Source organism: Amblyomma americanum, chromosome 6 (assembly GCF_052857255.1).
Source record: "Amblyomma americanum isolate KBUSLIRL-KWMA chromosome 6, ASM5285725v1, whole genome shotgun sequence".
NCBI classification, from domain to species: domain Eukaryota; kingdom Metazoa; phylum Arthropoda; class Arachnida; order Ixodida; family Ixodidae; genus Amblyomma; species Amblyomma americanum.
This window is the reverse complement of record NC_135502.1, coordinates 77,478,312-77,496,106: the sequence shown is the minus strand read 5'-3', so window position 1 is coordinate 77,496,106 and position 17,795 is coordinate 77,478,312. Positions and strand designations below refer to the sequence as shown.

The 17,795-nt window shown below is 44.9% G+C and overlaps 2 protein-coding genes and 1 long non-coding RNA gene across 4 annotated transcripts; 1 reads left to right on the top strand and 2 right to left on the bottom strand.

The window, feature by feature from the left end:
• Positions 1 to 376: 376 nt before the first annotated feature.
• Positions 377 to 4,218, bottom strand: LOC144093761 (haloacid dehalogenase-like hydrolase domain-containing protein 2). 2 transcript variants are annotated; one of them, XM_077627455.1, is made up of 6 exons: positions 3,958 to 4,217; positions 3,690 to 3,898; positions 2,976 to 3,060; positions 2,647 to 2,863; positions 622 to 685; positions 377 to 556 (listed from the first exon to the last, which is right to left on the bottom strand). In XM_077627455.1, the coding sequence occupies exons 1-6, from the start codon at positions 4,119 to 4,121 to the stop codon at positions 444 to 446; spliced, it is 852 nt and encodes a 283-aa protein (XP_077483581.1). In that variant the 5' UTR covers positions 4,122 to 4,217; the 3' UTR covers positions 377 to 443. The 2 variants fall into 2 exon arrangements, with proteins under 2 accessions (XP_077483581.1, XP_077483582.1); XM_077627456.1 differs by lacking the exon at positions 622 to 685 and having other exon boundaries at positions 3,958 to 4,218.
• Positions 4,219 to 10,038: 5,820 nt separating this feature from the next.
• On the top strand, positions 10,039 to 13,220 carry LOC144093760 (uncharacterized). Its single transcript, XR_013306321.1, has 2 exons — positions 10,039 to 10,313; positions 12,550 to 13,220. It is a non-coding gene; the product is annotated as an uncharacterized LOC144093760 (long non-coding RNA).
• LOC144093758 (uncharacterized) lies at positions 10,683 to 12,564 on the bottom strand. The gene is made up of 3 exons (XM_077627454.1): positions 11,593 to 12,564; positions 11,371 to 11,492; positions 10,683 to 11,262 (listed from the first exon to the last, which is right to left on the bottom strand). The coding sequence occupies exons 1-3, from the start codon at positions 11,783 to 11,785 to the stop codon at positions 11,203 to 11,205; spliced, it is 375 nt and encodes a 124-aa protein (XP_077483580.1). The 5' UTR covers positions 11,786 to 12,564; the 3' UTR covers positions 10,683 to 11,202.
• Positions 13,221 to 17,795: the final 4,575 nt, after the last annotated feature.

The following is a 17,795-nucleotide window of genomic DNA, read 5'->3' as shown; positions in this document are numbered from 1 at the left end:
TCAATACTGTTTGTGAGTGGAAAATATTCCAGTCAAATGATACTCTTTATTGCAACAGCAAGGTTGATTCTTCTGTGGGAGAACACTAAGGGAGAGAAGAAGACACTGTCCACTGCAGGCTTCTATAATTCAACAATAGAGGGCATGTGCCCCCTGCACGCAATATTTTGAAGTCACGGTACTGTGTCTGCTAAACAGTGAAAGGCTATGCAAAACACAGAGCCAGTAGGAGTCGTGATATGAGGAGTGTGAAAATTTGCTGCTCATAAAAGGCTATTATTTCAAGGTAGCAGGCTTTAATGAACCCATCAACCCTCGCTCCACCATAGGCATGGATACAAACAAATTGAGAATCAATACTGCTTGAAATCTGCAATAAAATCTATTAACATACACTTTATTATATATTCATGTCCATTTCTTTCAAAAACAAATTATGTGAACTATTTTTTCTGACGTTTTGGACCTAGTATTGCATCCACGGCTTCAACAAATGATGCCGCCACAGCCCATGGCCGATTTGCTATCTTGTTCTCATCGCCAGGCATGTATTTTCCTGCAAAGCATCAACACGTCAGGTAAAACCAAAATTTGTCACAGACACAGCAGTAAAACACGTACCTGTCTGCACAAGAATTCCTCGCATGCCAACTTGCTGTGCCCCATCAATGTCATCTCGAACATCCTAAGCAAGAGTACAGGAGCAAACATTCCAAAAGACTGCTAAGCCTAATACAAAGCAAGCATCTACTGCCACAAAAACCTGATCTCCAAGAAGCATGACACACAAATCAGGCCACAATACCAAGCACTGCCATAAAACAATACTCTAACAAGGCTTGCATTGCCTACTTTATCCTTAAACACATTGTGAGCACATAATGAGTGCACATTTTTTATTCAAGCTTCCATGAATAAAACCAGAGCAAAGAATATTAAGAACTATGCACAGTTTGTACATTTTATTTCCGTCAATGGCACTTTGTATTTCCCACTCCCTTTTTTTTTGACACATTCAGAAGTTTAACCACTAAATTAAATTTGATGGTTTTCTTATCCTAATTTCTCAGTGCATTTCTCTAGTAATAATTGCGAGACTTCTTTACTCTCAATAACAAAGACTTTCAAATGCACGTTTTTAGTTTATGCAGACAGAATTATTTAGGATGTGATGGCTCCTTGTAAATGAAGACTGAAAATGTCAGGTAATTGAGTAAAGAGTGCATGAATTAGAGGCATTCAAGATGAAAAGACCAGTGAGACATAGTTGGGGAAAAAAGGAAGACTGCAGAAAATCAGCGTCCAATCTGCTGCAAACAAAATGCACTGCTTTCTTGTGTATAGATTCCAGTTTGTTAATATCGCGCTGCTTATATGGATTCCAAACAACGCAACCATTTTCAACACTGAAGCATGCAGGGCAGTGCAAGTGTGAAAAGAAAGCACCTTGATATTTTTCCACCATCCTCTGTTCTCTGCTATTTGCTAAGCTAGATTCCACATTGTAGGACCAACAGTACACGGGTGCCTGCATGTATCTTTGTGCAAATCAAGTTTAGTATGAGTAGATCTTGCATCCTTCTCCACACTATTAAAAAAGCACCAAAGGATTGCTTTCAAAGTTATAGGAATAATGTTATCGTCATTTGCACTTTGTGTGACATATTCATGGTGTGATGCAGGCTGCACACAATGTGCACATTCTCGCGAAACTTTATACCAGTTATGTGAACTTTCCTCTCATAGTTTTGGCACAAGATAATTGCAAGAAAAATTACTTATGAGGTCCTTTTAGGGGGCAAGTAATATGACTGTTGAAAATACGTTGTCCATGTCTGTCTCTACTGCATAGACATGTTATGTAGTGACGTGATCAATAATTTTTGCTAATTAATTTTAATGAACATAAAAACTAGCATAATTAAATTTTCACTACAGAATAAACAACAGCCCACGCACTAAATTAATGTATGTTCACGTGACAAAGCTGCCACTATGCTATGAAGTACACCACAGACGAGGAATCCAAAATTTCTTTTGGACATGCGGAGTTCTTTACGGTGTGTCACAATACCAAACAGGCATATCTGCATTCCACCCCTAATGAAATGCAGTAGCTGCAGCAGGGAAGCATGCTCACAGCCTGGTTCTCTGCAGCAGAACATCAAAGCCACTAAAATGTCACCACAACAGACGAACCTGACGCAGCACACCAAAGAGAAGAGAATAATATTTTCCCATCACTCAAAGCTTGTCAAGGCACTTCTAAGTTACACACAGAATGATCGAGACTGCAAAAACCATTTATACAGACATTTTTCACTGGGGGACTATGTTCCTTAGCTGCTTGATAACTGGCTTACTAAAATAAGGCTCAGGGACTGAATGGAGAGACACTCCAACATGTGATCAGGCATAACGCTGCCAAAAATTTGTAGCCTACAGGATGCCGACTCTACACACAAAAAATGAAATGAACTAAGCATTCAAAAAACAGCTATGACCATTAACAGTGTTCATGGTATATAAAGAGTTATTCACTTTTAAATTTATCTTATTTCCTTGGTCAGGGGAACAGGAGGAGTTTGCCTGCTACATAATAAGTGAAAATAAATAAATCTAGTAAGTTAAACCATATAAACTTACATCCCCAATCATAACAGCATCTTCTGGCCGGGTCTCGAGTTGCTTAAGTGCAGTCTCAAAAAAAGTCTTCTCAGGCTTGCCCACAATCTGAGCTGTCGTGTCTGTAGCAAACTCCAGTGCCTTAACAAATGGTCCCGGTCCCAAAGCCAGGTAGTCATTAGTGCGATAGTAGCGAGCTTTGTGGATTGCAACAAGCATAGCTCCACCTATTAGCAACCTGAAAACAACAGACACATTTTTCAAAAGCCACATTTTGAAAGTGTTCGAATGCATCTTTTGCTTCCACATAACTGTGATTAACGCATGGAACAACTGTATGATCAACTTACCTGAAAGCTTCATTCATGGGACTGTAGTCAAACTTTTCTGGTGCCAATCCAACGAGAACTGCATTGGGTTGCTTCGTATCCAGCCCTTAAAAAGAGAATAACTTTGATATCTCACCTCCTACGAAGACTTCAGAGCTAATTTTTTTTTTCACTTTAAACTAAACTAAGCTCGGCAGTGCGTGTTAAGTTGAGTTAGTTGGTTCATGGAAATTATTACAGAAACGGGACGTGCAGTCCCGGCCACACTTTTACGGAGCACGCTTTGGTGACAAAACCCTTGTTTCGCTTTACCTAGAAAAAGTTTGCAAGTCCTTAGCACATGCTGCTGGTACGCTCCCGTATGAACCCAAGAAACCGTCATATCTCCTCTACAGAACACGTGAGAAATTTTCAAATGCCGAAGATGTGCTCCGCAATACTTCGACCGCACCTGCACATACAGACCTCGCGTTGTCCCCTTCTTTACCTTACGATTAACTAGGAGCTCGCACAGTAATGAACTGCAACATGACCAGTGGTACCTGCACAGTGCGATCACTAGAGATATTCCGATCTAATGTGATACACATGTCTTCTGACTACGTTTAGCTAATTGACAGGTAAATCGTTGTGTCCGGTTTGCTGGCCACTATAACTGCAAGCCTAACTGATTGGTGACGACTGATGGTGAGGAGGCACGATAGGATGTATGTGTTACAAGGCAACTTCTCATACCTTGAAATTCCTCGACAGCAGCATCGGCCACCATGAGGTGGGGCCTGAGTTTGCGGATTTCTATGAAGGCCCTCGCAGCAGTCAAGGACGAGAAAATTTCGTCCAAAGAAATCTTGAAGCCTAAACTAACCAACCGCTCGTGCAGTAGGCGCCGCGATTCCTTAGTGGTGTTTGTCACAAACTTGATCTTAATTCCAGCCTTGCGCAGCCTGCGGTAGAAGAAAGTGTTTAACGACTGCATCGGAGTAATTTCACTGCACCGGCTCACCTCTCGAGAGCCCCGGCGGCCCCTGGAATGATGTTGTCTTCAACATGTAGCGTGCCACTCAAATCAATAAGAGCTGCCTTAATGCGTTTCTCTGAAGCCATTGCTGAATATGAACGAACTATCACAGAAAAACGCGCGGACACCCTCTTCAAAATACAATTCATGCAATAACCGTCCGCATCAACTAAGCAGCTCGCTTGTGAGCGCAGCCATGTTGCGGTTTTACTTTCGTATCCTCCTGGCGAACGTAGTGCGTACTGATCACAAAATAAAACGATTTTCTATTCAGTGCTTTACCTGTTGCAGCTAAACTAAATCAAAGGTAGATACTTTATGCATCTATGTCTTTATATCTTTTGCTTCAAGTCACTGAATGAAAAGATTGCATTATCGCGCCTAAATAGCTACTGGCCTACAGTGTCGGTTTCGTTATCTTTTTCTTCTGCAGTTATCCAACCAGTCACGCCCTGCATAAAGACATCGTGTAAACGAGCCGTGTTTCCCACATTTGTACCCTCTCAGAGTGCTTCTGAAAAAAAATTGCTGGCTGTTTAGCTCTGGTAGATAGTGTCAAACGCCTATGCCGCCTGTGTATCAAAATTGAGGCAAAAAAAGGGTAATTTCCGATAGGATCGCTGCGAACGTTATCTATCCCTAGAAGCCTTTTTAGATGAGGCAGAACCCGCCCGCTGCGTAGCGTAGTAGTTAGTGAACTTGCTTCACACGCGGAAGACTAGGGTTCAATTACCGCTGAACAAGCAATTTTTTATTTTTTTATTTTATTTTGAATCATAGTTTGTCTTTGTGCAAACAAGCCTTGTAAGCAAAAAAAAAAAAGCCAACCGAAACCGAAACTCAAGTTTCCGCAGCGCCGTCTTGCAGCGCCAATTTTGAATGCGCGTTTAGAGCACACCCGACGTTACTCTCCATGCTCCGATCTGTGCTTTTAGCACATGAGTAAGACAAACACGCCCATCAAACAGTGCTGGGAATTGTTTCGTTCAGCTTGATGTCTGCGAGTTGCACAGAGTGCTTCACGCAGACGTGCGCTGTCACTTTAGAATGACAGCCTGTGGGGTGCATGACTGAAAAAACTGCGTCGCAATGAAGACAACGCAAGGAAGAAAAAGATAGCACATGCTCACACTACCAACTGTTTATTGGAAGAAAAGGGGCACATTTATAACCCTCATTTACCATATGTGCCACCGCTCTATCACTCACAACCGAGTAACCAGTAATATGCAAATTACAGGATTACAAACAAAACGCAGAAGGCTTATATACAATTCGCTTAAAGCCCTAGCTTATTTAAAGATTACACAAAGCACTAGGTTATAACAGAAAGATAAACCAAACAAAATCTTAGCAATAGCAGTGTCACTAAATAGTAGCAAAAGCAGTGTCATGCATTCGACGCAAAAGCAGTATAAACCTTAAACGTAAAAGCAAAACAAAAATAAAATAACAAAAAACAAACACAATAATAAAGGCCACAACAACAGCCCCACCAAGGTTTGGCAGTCGGACGCCGGAAAGGAAGAGAGAATTCTTGGCGGTGCAGGTCTTCATAAAAACGCTTCAAGATAGCAAATTCATTATGTCGCAGAGCTACAGCTATATCACTAATGCATGTAAGCACCTTCTTTTTAATCATAAAGGCCATATCATAATCATAAAAGTGGTGTCACATGGTAAGTGAGGGTTGTACATGTGCCCCTTTTCTTTCAATTACATTCCTCCTGAAACGGTAGGCAAATTTGAAATGTGGTCAAGCAAATTTGTGGTGTGGTGGCCGCCACCTCTCGCTTACCCTTGGCACCGTCACTGGCGAGGCGATTGTAGTGTGCTTTCTTTGAGATTTTGAAACAGGAATTAAAATTAAAGCGGAATATATCTTTCCCTTTAGTAAATTTAATTTACTAAAAAGTAAACAAGTAACAAAGTAACAAGTAAACAAGTAATTTTAGTGCTCACGTACCATGTACAAAGAGCTGCAATAACTTCTTTACCCGCCGCGGTGGCTCAGTGGTTAGGGCGCTCGGCTACTGATCCGGAGTTCCCGGGTTCGAACCCGACCGCGGCGGCTGCGTTTTTATGGAGGAAAAACGCCAAGGCGCCCGTGTGCTGTGCGATGTCAGTGCACGTTAAAGATCCCCAGGTGGTCGAAATTATTCCGGAGCCCTCCACTACGGCACCTCTTCCTTCCTTTCTTCTTTCACTCCCTCTTTTATCCCTTCCCTTACGGCTCAGTTCAGGTGTCCAACGATATCTGAGACAGATACTGTGCCATTTCCTTTCCCCAAAAACAATTATAATTATTAAAATTACGCTTGTCTCTACACCCACCTAGAGTCACTGGATCCAGTGACTCTACACCCACCCGCACAACAGCGCACCAAGCGGGCGCCGCCGGAAATCATCGACATCGAGACCTTCGCCTAGCCCGCGCTTGCCACACTAGCCAGTATATTTTTAGGCACGGTGGGCTCCGCGCGCAGACGAATTCGGCGTAAAAGTAGTGTGCAAATATCATAGTAGCGAAAACGCAACAGCACACGACGCCAATAAAAGTTTTGTTTTCCGAAATGCTGTGGAAAAACCTTTTAAAATGTTGAGGCGGCAACATTTTTTATAGAACATATTTCTTTTTAAATGTGCGCTTGTTAAACACGAAATATTGGCTTTTGTTGTTTGCAATGCTTGGCCAATAGGAGAGCAAGCCATTGCTCATTTTGAGCAAAATTTGCATATAAATGCTTTTCTTCTCGTTTGTTACGATTTATAGACAGAATAGCGAATGATAGGACATTCTTCATTATCGAACAACGTTTGTTTTTTATTATTTTTTGGCCAAAAGTTGTGGTTCTGCAGCAAGGCGGATACATCTACCTTGTCTGCAGTCTGTAGCCAGTGCTGCCAACCCTAGGGATTTTCCCCTAGATCTAGAGAATTTGAACTTTGTTTAGGGGGAAAGGGATTTTTGTTGTAATCTAGGGAAATTTTACTTTCCGCATGTGTCTTTTATTTTTCGATGTGAATCGGCTCCTTATTCACTGTTTCTTCACCACCTTGATTTTGAGAATCTGGCTATGCGCCATGTGCACGAGGGGAAAGCGTTGTTGGGATCGAGGTGGCGTGGTCAGGCCGGGAGGAGGTACGAGGATGACGGGACTCAGGGAGACTTTGGGGGGACAACAAGACATTCTATTTACATGGTGAAGGAAATGCACGGACTGTACAGAGATGATGAGGGAAGCGCTGGTAGAGACTCGATGGGTAAGGCGGACGGGCGCCCTGAAATAGGGTTTGCCTCCGGTTCCTGCCTTCTTTACCCGTTAAGAAACAAGTCTGGCCACCGCCCTTGAACAGAGTCGATGGCGCATCTGCCTAGGCAAAAGTTGGGACGCTTCCTTTGCTTCGAATTTCCTGGTCGGTTCCTGGAACAGTCTAGCTTTAGCAGTACCAGAAGCACGCTGTTCAAGAAGCACGATACCTCGAAATCACGGCTGAAGGTAGTTGGGTGTGTTTAGAGGAAACTGACGCCAACCAATATTTTTAACTTTAGCCAAGGTTTCTGGACCAACGCGGTCTCTTCTTCAGGGGTGACTAAAGTGTGCCAGCAGCAGCGGGTTGCTGCCTTCGTTCTCCGTTTGTTAGCGCGTGGCGCACTCCATGCACTAACGTACGCGGAGGGGAGTGTTGCTGGAGTGCTATTCATCGACACCTTTGTCAGCCGGATGTGCCATGACTCCGCAGTCGCCTCTTGAACCGGTTTGGCTCCACGGCCAAGACGCTCACCTCCTCGAAGGCTATCCTGTGGTCGGCGCGCTCGCAGTGTTCGGCGAGGGAGTTAGATTCTGAATTCATTTGCCGGATGTCATTTTTGTGTTGCCTTATTCATTGGTGGAGGTTTTTTGTTTCGCCAATGTATGGGGCCGGGCACTTTGATCATAAGATTTTGTAAACGACACCTGGTTGTTTTTCTCTGGGACACGGTTTTTCGGTCATGGCAAGAAGCGGCTTGTTATCGAAACAGGTTCGTGAGCCTATGTAGATTCCATGTTTTCTCGGAATGCGTGCGAGTGCCTTGCTGGTTCCCCTCACATATAGAAGCACAACACGCGCGTTTCGTTGTCTCATTGTTAGCTGGTTGCCCTGTCCTCTGAGCTTGACTGGCGACCAACGCGCTGAATAAAGCCACGTGTGTAGCCATTCTTCTGTAGGCTGGCGAGAATGATGGATTCTGCTTTTTTCTCCGCTTCAGAGGAGCAGATTGACTTTGCTACTCCAGTCAATCTGCACCGCACATTCTTCGTCACCACGTCATCATCATCATCATCATTTATTTTTCTCTTAAGGCCCCGCCCCTTCACAGGGTATTACATAAGGAGGGCTTCGTACATAGGAAAATACAAGAACAAAGCCAAAGAGGTTTAAAAAAAAACAGATCTAGTGAAACATATATAAACCTACAAAGAGGGAAACTAGGACAACGATACAAGCAGTAACATTAAATGAGAACACAATTAGAACAGTTAAAAAAATTCAATCGAGCAGAGAGAGGAAATTACAAACGAATTGTTTCAGCACTTTAATCTAAGGGTGAGCTGCTTGTTGGAAGGGCTGATCTAGGTTGGACTCTCTTGGCTGGGTTCCGGTGAAATTCCGTAGAAAAATTCGTGACGAGTCTCCTTAGAACCAGTCCCCGTGACTCGCCAGTTGAAGGTGAAGTGGTTAGTCTTTTAGAGGCCCAAGTCGACCCGGATGCAAGCAGAAAGAGTCGTTGCTCTTTCACAACAGCTTAGGCGACTTCATATGAAGTCTCTCAGGCGTGTGTCACCACTTCGCGCACTTTTGCGTGCACTGCCAGACACCCTTAGAGCGTGTGGGGGTAGCGGTCTCGGTCACAAAGGAGATGCCCTCGACTTAGCGTGACATAAAGCCGATCTGTTTGCGGGATGTACCGTTGGAGCGTGTACCGTACAGAGACCCAAAGAACTTCATACCTCTTGAGGAGATATACCTCGGTGGAAAAGTGATGTCGGCACTGTCGGAACCTCACGGCATAGACCGAACCATTACTCATAACTTCCGCCTCAGATGTTTGGAATTTTATATTGAAGCGGCAAGCCAGATATTAACCAGATTCCCATTGGACAACGTCCAAATCAAGAGACTGGAGGCAATCGACCCGCAAGTTGTCATCGAAAAGCGGATTTATTCAATAGCCCCACTTGCCACATCATTCCCTTCTGTGGTGCCAGAAAGAGAAATGAACAAAACTGAAGCAGAATGGAGACTGCTCCACAATAGAGAAATGGACCTGCCGGCAGATGCAAGCGTGCAACGCTTTTGGAAACGAGTGAAAGACGCCTGGCAAGGAGATGGGAGCCCAATGTTCCCTCTCTTGAGCGACTTCGTCTACAAGCTTCTCTGTTTGCCGCACTCCAGTGCAACAGTGGAGAGAGTTTTCTCTCAGATCAACCTGATGAAAACAAAGACCAGAAACACCTTGATGACGCAAACCCTGGCAGCTACGCTTCACGCCAAGCGGGTTCTAAGAGGGGCCAACTTTTATGACTTTGCAGTGAAAGAACGCTTAATTGGCCTCATGAAAAAAGAAATGTGTATGCAGGAGTGAAACTCAGTCGGGATGCCACCCGAATGACGTGTCCTATGTTTTAGCGTTTGTTTGTTCACGCCAACATTTGGGCACAAAGTGGATTTTCCCTCGCTCTTTGACTGCAGCCGATGAGCGTAAGTGTTCACTGCGAGATTTTCGTTCAGTTCAGGGCTTAGGCCAGGATTTATTAGGCTTTGATATTAACTAATGTTTTCTTTACCCGTGATCACGTGGTACGCGAGTTTGCATGGGAAATCAATGTTATTTATATCAAAGTTGCTACCAAAGTGTGGTAAGAGGGTCTCTGCGAAATAAAAGAGTTCACAATTCAACTACGCACGTTTTTTCCATGCCTGAAAATTTTTTTTGCATCTAGGGAAATCTAGGGAAGTTTGAGTGAAAATTTGGGGGAGAAGTGGCTTTCGAGGTTGGCAGCACTGTCTGTAGCTCTCCGCCCCATGATGCTTAGAGCGCCCATGGTGGTACAGGTCACGGTGGAAGAATAGAAAGGTGTGTCGCTCTACAAAGTCTAAACTCAGTGCTCCTAAGGACATCCAAGGACCTTTTTGACTTTCGGTTCTGTGCTGTGTCGGGTGCTGTGTGCTGTGCAGTGTACTGTGTATAAAGACCGCTCACACAATCGGTCCCTCTAGTGCTGTGCCCTGTGCATTCCAGAGTGACCTATCAGTGCCCAGAGTGCTGCAAAGGACCTCTTCTTAACAGGACCCAGGTGAAAATTTCCTGCTGGGAGTCTGCTGGCCCCAACACTGCTGGGATTTTGGCAGATTCCCAGCAGGCGCTGCTGGGACCAGCAGGCACTGAAATCAGTTTTTGACCTCTCGAAATTCGTGAAAGAATAACATCAGTAGAAACGAGGCAAATACCACAAATACAGTGCTGTCTGGTATTTGTATCACTTCTATTGTTCTAGTTCCTTCACGCAGAATTTGAGGAACCTAAGCTAAACTAACATGCCAGTTCTGCTCATCCGAGACTGCCGAGCGAACACAGCTCATTGGACACAGGTTCCCACTTGCTGCTTTGACGCATACTAATGCATTACATGTTCTCAACAGCAGGAGAGGGCAAGAAGATCTACTTGTCTTGTGCAGTTTAGCATGTTTATTCTCATGTGAATGGACAGTTCACTGCATATCCTTCCTCTTGGATTTTACGACATCTTGAATCTTCTCGCTGAGGATCCTGTTGATGTTTTTTTACGACGGGGTCCACGTCCACGCCCTTTTGTAGACCCCAGTGCTTCACCGTGGCTGCAAAAAAGTATTTACAACAGTTAATAAGGTGCTGCAGAGATAGCTGCCATATGAAAGGAAGGAGGGGTGTGACAGTACGATCCAGCAGGTGATTGCAGGGGCATAGTGCACATAACTCCCAACTTGCTATAATAACTAAAGAACTTTAGCCAACTCGCTTCTTGGCCTATAAAGAATTATCATTCACGGTTTCAGATTTAATCTGACGTTTAAAGGTGTCTGATAATTATAAGGCAGCTTATAGCTAAGCAGGCGTACTACTTACCACTTGGCGGCTGTCGCGGCTTTGAGCTGCCAGTGTTTTGCTTCTGGCATCGTCCATATTTTTTTTTTAGCATGGTCTCATCATACTCTGCTTTTCTGGATGCCAGCAGAGTTCGCTTTTGCTTCTAAAGAACGAAAAAACTAAAAACAGGATGTGCTGCAACAAGCATACACTACAACACATCGCAGGTTAAATTTCACGAGATTGCACAATCAAACAAGATATAACACTTCACAATGCAAGCACACCTTCTTCTTTTGGGCTGCTGTTTCCTCTTCACATGTCTCACTTGAAGAATCATGCGAATCTAGAATTTTTGGCATCGCAAGTCTTTTTTTTTTCATCCTTTCCTGGATTTCTTTCTCCGACTCTGCAGTGAGAAATTCAGACATACACACACATATATTATAGTAACCCAGTTCGCGTGGCAAAATCTCGTGCAATTAAGGTGCACAAAACTGAGCCATTACCTCCTAGCATCAGGACTTGGGTGCTGTAGTGACTGCTGTCCTTTCCGTCCAGCGGATCTCTCCAGAACGCGGTATACACAGACCGCTTATTGAAGTCTGTGTTGTTTTTCGGGTTGAAATTCGTAATATCCTTTGCAGGAATCACGTACAACTTCTTAGCTATATCGTGCGCGAACCTGATAACGGCAAGCATCGCACGTGTCTGTGGAGCGTGATGCACACCAAGGATCACTAATAACTCTGCAAGCGCAGATCAGCCGCAGATTAATTAACTGAATAAGTTCGGATTAGCGAAGTAATTTAAAAAGCTAAAAGCCGCCACAGTATGATAGAACAGAGAGACGGGGATCGATACTCGTCCGTGCACTCCGAGAAGACAGGGAAAAAGGGGAAAAGAAAGGTAAACAGGTACCCAATGTTGCTATCTCCAAAAATCGACGCGACAAACTTCGGACAAGAAAAAAGGTAGTCAGTAAGCAAGTTTTTCAAAACTGGTTTAAAACAAAACAATTGATACACAGTTACTTATTAAGTTTTAGTGGCATGTTCATGTAATTAAATGTGCTAATTTACTCGTAAATCAGTTCAATGAGCTCTTGAAGGATAGCCACATCAGCATTTTCACCAGTCCAGGTTGTCTAAATCCAATCCAAATCCAACTAGACGCTTCGTTCAACTCGACGACTGTAGTGCAGTGAACTAGTATATTTTCTGTAACTGTAGGGCCTCCTGCAAAATAGGCTAGGACACGAGTTTTTTTTTTTTTTTGTAAGGGCCGCCCGATACAAAGAGACAGCCCCATATCCAAATCCTGCAGCAGCAACAGCAATCCCCGCCTAGTGCTTCTCTTCGGTCGACGTTCAAGTGATATTCGGATGGTGGCCGTGGTATTATTGTCACAGTGAGCTGAAAGAATGGGCCGCAGGAATAAGCGGTACCGGCGTTGTCTTGACCCAGGCTGCGATGCTGGTCTTCCGACTTCCACCAGAAGTTATATTCGGATGTCTGCGCACCCACCGTCTCTAGCTGAAGGGCCTACGCGGTAATCGTCACCAGTGCAAGGGGATACGCACCCGACGTCAACAGCGCAAGGATCTCCGCGGCCGCCATCATCGCCAGCGCAAGGATCTACACGCTAAGCTTCGCCAGAGCAAGGACCTATGCGGTCATCTTCACCAGCGCAGACATCACCACAGGCCACGCATCATGACGGGGATGATTATGGCAGCAGCTATAATTGGTCAGGTCCTACGGAAATTCCGACATTGTCGAGCAATCACACGCAACTGCCTGACTTTTCCGAGCACCCTGAGACGTCAGATCAGACGCAATGCAGTAATTTAACTGTTGAGGACTTCCTTGCACTGACTGTGAATTTTGCCATTGAGTGTGGATTGTCTTGGAAGGCAATCAAAGCGCTTCAAAGACTGATATTATATATTCTTGATAGGCATGATCTTCCATTGACGAAGTATCGTTTTAAGAAAAGCGTTGGAGTTGGAATTCACAAGGCGAAGTTCCACTTTTACTGCTAGCCGTGCATGAAGCTTGTCGCAGAAGCTTGTCACTGTGTTTCTTTATTTAGTTACACCTGTCTCCCAATAAATACTCAAGTTTCAAGCGCTGAAGCAGTTGCCAAATGGCTGTTAATACACACCTTCTGAATGAAACTAGTCATGTCTAGTTGGTTTCCAACTAGCTAGGTCATCTGGTCCAATACACGCCAGGTTGAATTCCCAGCTGATCAGTTTTTCTCCAGGCAAGTAAATAATAATCTCAATATAAAGCCGGTTTCTTCTCTACTGAGACTAGTAGAACCCTTCTGACGACCGGCTACTTGATTTTAAAAGCAACAATATGTTTCAGTTGACTGAGTACAAAACCAGCAGGTTTACTGCTGGGACCAGTTGATCGAGTACAAAACCAGCAAGGTTGCTGCTGGGACCAATCTCGACAGATGCTGTGTCAGCAGACCTTCCGCATGCCTTTCCCCCTCGGCAGTGCAGTGATCCTCCAGTGCAGTGTTGTTGTACCACTATGTGCTACTAATGCCAGCTTTGTGTGTGTGCTGTGTCGCACCTCGCGCATCCCCCCTCCCTACTCCCCCACCCCGGCTCTGAGCAGTGATCTCTGCAGGGAGCAGCAGAAAAAAGAGCCGTTAATCCCTCTCAACAATGAAGCGACCAACGAGTGCTCGGCAGGTGGCGCAGAACCCCTCGCAGTTCTCTGCTCTCAGCCAGATGGCGCCACACGACTGCGGCCCCTTTTGAAGTTAGAAACAGCAAAGTAAATGGGGCAGGAATAGACATTAGCAAGTAAATGTTGGAATATTGTGGAAATATATACATTTAGAGGCAATGAGAACAACTGGTTTAAATACAAAGCTTAGCCAAAATGTGTAAATAACCAGAAAATAAGACGCATATTTTCCGATAATTCTGTGTTTACCAGTCGTTATCGTAGCCTTCAGGTTATTTATCATGGGCGAAACATTGGGACTTCCAACAATTTGCTTGCCACCAGTTTAATAAAATGTGGATGCCTGTATTGATCGGTCATCCGTAATTCATCAACCCGCCAAACCGAAAAACACTCAGGGGATTTAGTCCAACAAACGGCGTGCAGAATGAGCAGTGTTGCGGACTGCGCTCTGAGCAGATTAACCTGATAGCTGCTATTTTCTGTACTACAGACATTAAATAAACGAAACTTGAAATTCTTGATATAGTGTGAAAATATTACACGCACGCTAAAAGAGCTCAGGCGCGACGAATCAGACCGCATATATGCTACTCACATGCATAGTATTGCACTCATAACCTCATTCAGCATTTAGGTGACTAGTTTTATTTTCAAAAGTAAGATACTCCAAAACCGGTGCCACTCATGAGCGAAAAAGCACATGTACAACGTACACGAAGGAGCACGGAAATTAGACTTCGGTTTTCTCGCTAAAATCCCGGCACTTCCACTGCAATCAAGAATATATACTTAGGAAAGCTTTGACAGTTTCCTCAGTGTTTGCGTCCTGTTGCCCATTTCTTTTTTGCTTTGCAGTACTGACGCATCCTCATTGACGCATAGCAGTGTAAAAGCTGAGCCATATAATTGTCTCCTTGTGATCAGGACAATTAAGGGAAGGAAAAACTGTAGCTTTTGTCAGCGCATGACGATGTATCTCCTCCGAAGCAACTCATTATAGTCAGTCGTCAAAAAGAGATTTAAAAAAAAGAGCAGCAAATATGCTTAAAAGAGGAGTGAGGATAAAAAAAAATGACACCGAACGCACGGCAACTCTGCTTCGCCGCAGCGCTCCTGCGCAACGCGCTGCAGCAACCCACCCGCTCAAAACAAAATGAATAGCTCGGATGAGTGACGTTCACGATCCTTGTCGACACGACTGAAGGAGACGGGATTGGTGGTGCTATCAAGTGGCCAACTTTAATGCGCTCAGCTTTCGAAAAATATACGCTTCTGACACCATCTAGTTCGAGTCGATGGCAGCTCCCAAGAGCTAGAAGGTAAAATGTTCGGCGACACCTCAAACAAGTAGTTGAAGCCGCGCGATGTGGTGTCCGAGGAGGATGATTCCTGCGGGCCCTCCTCTGTAGACGAGTCTTGATTCGCCGCATCCTCATGAGGGCCCTCGAGCGGCTCGTGACGTTCACAATTGGCAGTGGAATATCGTGCCTCTCAGCAGGCATTTTCCTTTCCTTCCTGACTTTCGACAGGTGTGCAGGGCAGTCAGGAAACCTTGTTGCACTGCGTCTTTCGCAAGCCACGCTCGCCGCGGGGTACGTGCGAGTACATGGCCCCACGTTTTTGACGAGATGAGGCTCGAAATGCTTCTCACATAAATAGTCTGAAGGCTGCAACAAACTGTCCTTACGTGGGATGGCATTTCTCCACACCTTCAAACGTTCTTCGTTCTTTGATGCCGAAAACAGGTACAATTATAACTTTCATTTGCAAGACTTGTAGCCTGTCGTGCATCACGAAACAAACCACTTTCGTCCCATTGTTGAAGCACCGAGGCACCGGCGACAGCACCATATGCCACCAGAATCACAATACGGTCATGTTTCAAAGAACAACAATACAGACCGAATTGGAAGTCCGTACCAAAGAAAACTTACGTTCAACGGCGCCTTTACTGCAAGCAGACGACAACACGAACGGCGGGAGGGTCCGCTGTTGTGTGCCGCCATCTGTCGGCAGGCAGCGAAACTGCGAGACTTGTTCGGAGCACAGGACAAGCGGCGCCGTTGGTACACCTTTCTATCCTTACACCGTGGCACAGGTGGTCTCGAGGAAGCTCCATGCAAATTCCCATAGGCGGGGCACCAGCTTTCCCTCTAGTTAATAGTAAGACTGTCTGTGCCGTGGACGGAACGGGACATCTTAGTAACGCCACTCTCTGTTCCTGAAAAAACTGTCCCGCAGAAAGTAGCTCATCGCCCCATTCTAACCCCATGATGCTTTGAGTGGCTCAGGTACAATGCCGCCAGCTTTCCCTCTGCCGCACATACAGTAGCTGGTATTTTTTTTTTTTTGTTTAACATCTTTCTTTAATCGAAACATTAATGGCGGTCGCACAAGGCAGTATATATTTAATATAGCTTCGGTGATATTTACAACTGCATTATTGCCCGTTGTATGCGGAAATATGGAACCAAATCCGGTTCCAAATGACACGCAAACTGTGCAGATAAGCCAAATCGAAAAAGAAATTGGTTTCTGGAGGGAAACAAAGGCCCAATGTGAAACAAGCGTCATTTTCTTTTCTTAGAACCAACTTTCCCCTAGATATGCGAGACAAGCGTAATTTTAATAATTCTAATTAGTTTTTGGGGAAAGGAAATGGCACAGTATCTGTCTCAGATATCGTTGGACACCTGAACTGAGCCGTAAGGGAAGGGATAAAAAAGGGAGTGAACGAAGAAAGGAAGGAATAGGTGCCGTAGTGGAGGGCTCCGGAATAATTTCGACCACCTGGGGATCTTTAACGTGCACTGACATCGCACATCACACGGGCGCCTTGGCGTTTTGCCTCCATATTAAAAAGCGCAGCCGCCGCGGTCGGGTTCAAACCCGGGAACTCCGGATCAGTAGCCGAGCGCCCTAACCACTGAGCCACCGCGGCGGGTCAGGCGTAATTTAAAACCAATTTTCATTTCATTTTCTTTCTCTTACGGGCGCAGTTCAGGTGTCGGTCTCCGCCGGCAGGCATCGCATCAATCACACCTAGCGTTCCGCTGAACGCATCAAAGTGCACCGGCGTTTTATGCAAAAGCCACTTTCATGACCTGCGCATACATTGCCGACAGACACAGTCCCGCTTGACCGAAGGTCGTCAAAAGTGAGGGTCAAAGTCGATAGTTGTAAAGTCGCTGCTGTAGCTGACGTGATGTGTCGAACCTAACTATACCACCAGTTATATGTTCATGGTTTGACCTCTACCTGCATTCAAGGTCAAACTTTCGGCCCTGCTGACGGCTTGAAAAGCTGGCGTAGTGAAGTTTCTCGCTTCAAAAAAAAGAAAAAATGCGGTACATCAATTGATTTGCGTAGTTGGGCCAAATGCGAATTACGCACGCTAGCACTCTGTAGCCATAGTTTTGAATTTTTTTATCATAGTTATGCTGTTGTTCATCATATTGCTATGTGATTAAAGTCGTGTTTGCATGATATGAATGAAGCACGTCATGACACAATGTTTATTAAAGTCGTTCCATGCATGCATATCAGTCTCTGCTCCCGTTCTGCAGACTAGGTAAGTTGTTAGGCGAGTTAATTGGTTTCGATATTCTATGACTACAGCGCAACGAATGGGACGTATATATTATAAGTACACAGGCAGGGACACAACACAGCGCTGCGCTGTGTTGTGTCTCTGCCTGTGTCCTCCACCTACGTCCCGTTCGTTGCGCTGTAGTCGTGGAATATCGTTCTGCAGAAAATCCGGTGTCGTCGTCGGCGTTATCGGAAAAGTTGCTGTGGCCTACCTGCCATGGAGGAAAAAGCTCGGGAGGGAGCGTCTGGCGATAGTTTTTTTTTTTTTATAGTCTTAAAAAGCTAAAAGGCGAGAAGCAGTGGGTGGTGCTAGCACTGTGCGCACATCACCGCTGCGTGCAGGATGTCAGAGACCGCGCCACCGAGTTTCTTGTTGTTTAGAAACTACCTGCATTACACTAGGTCCAGAA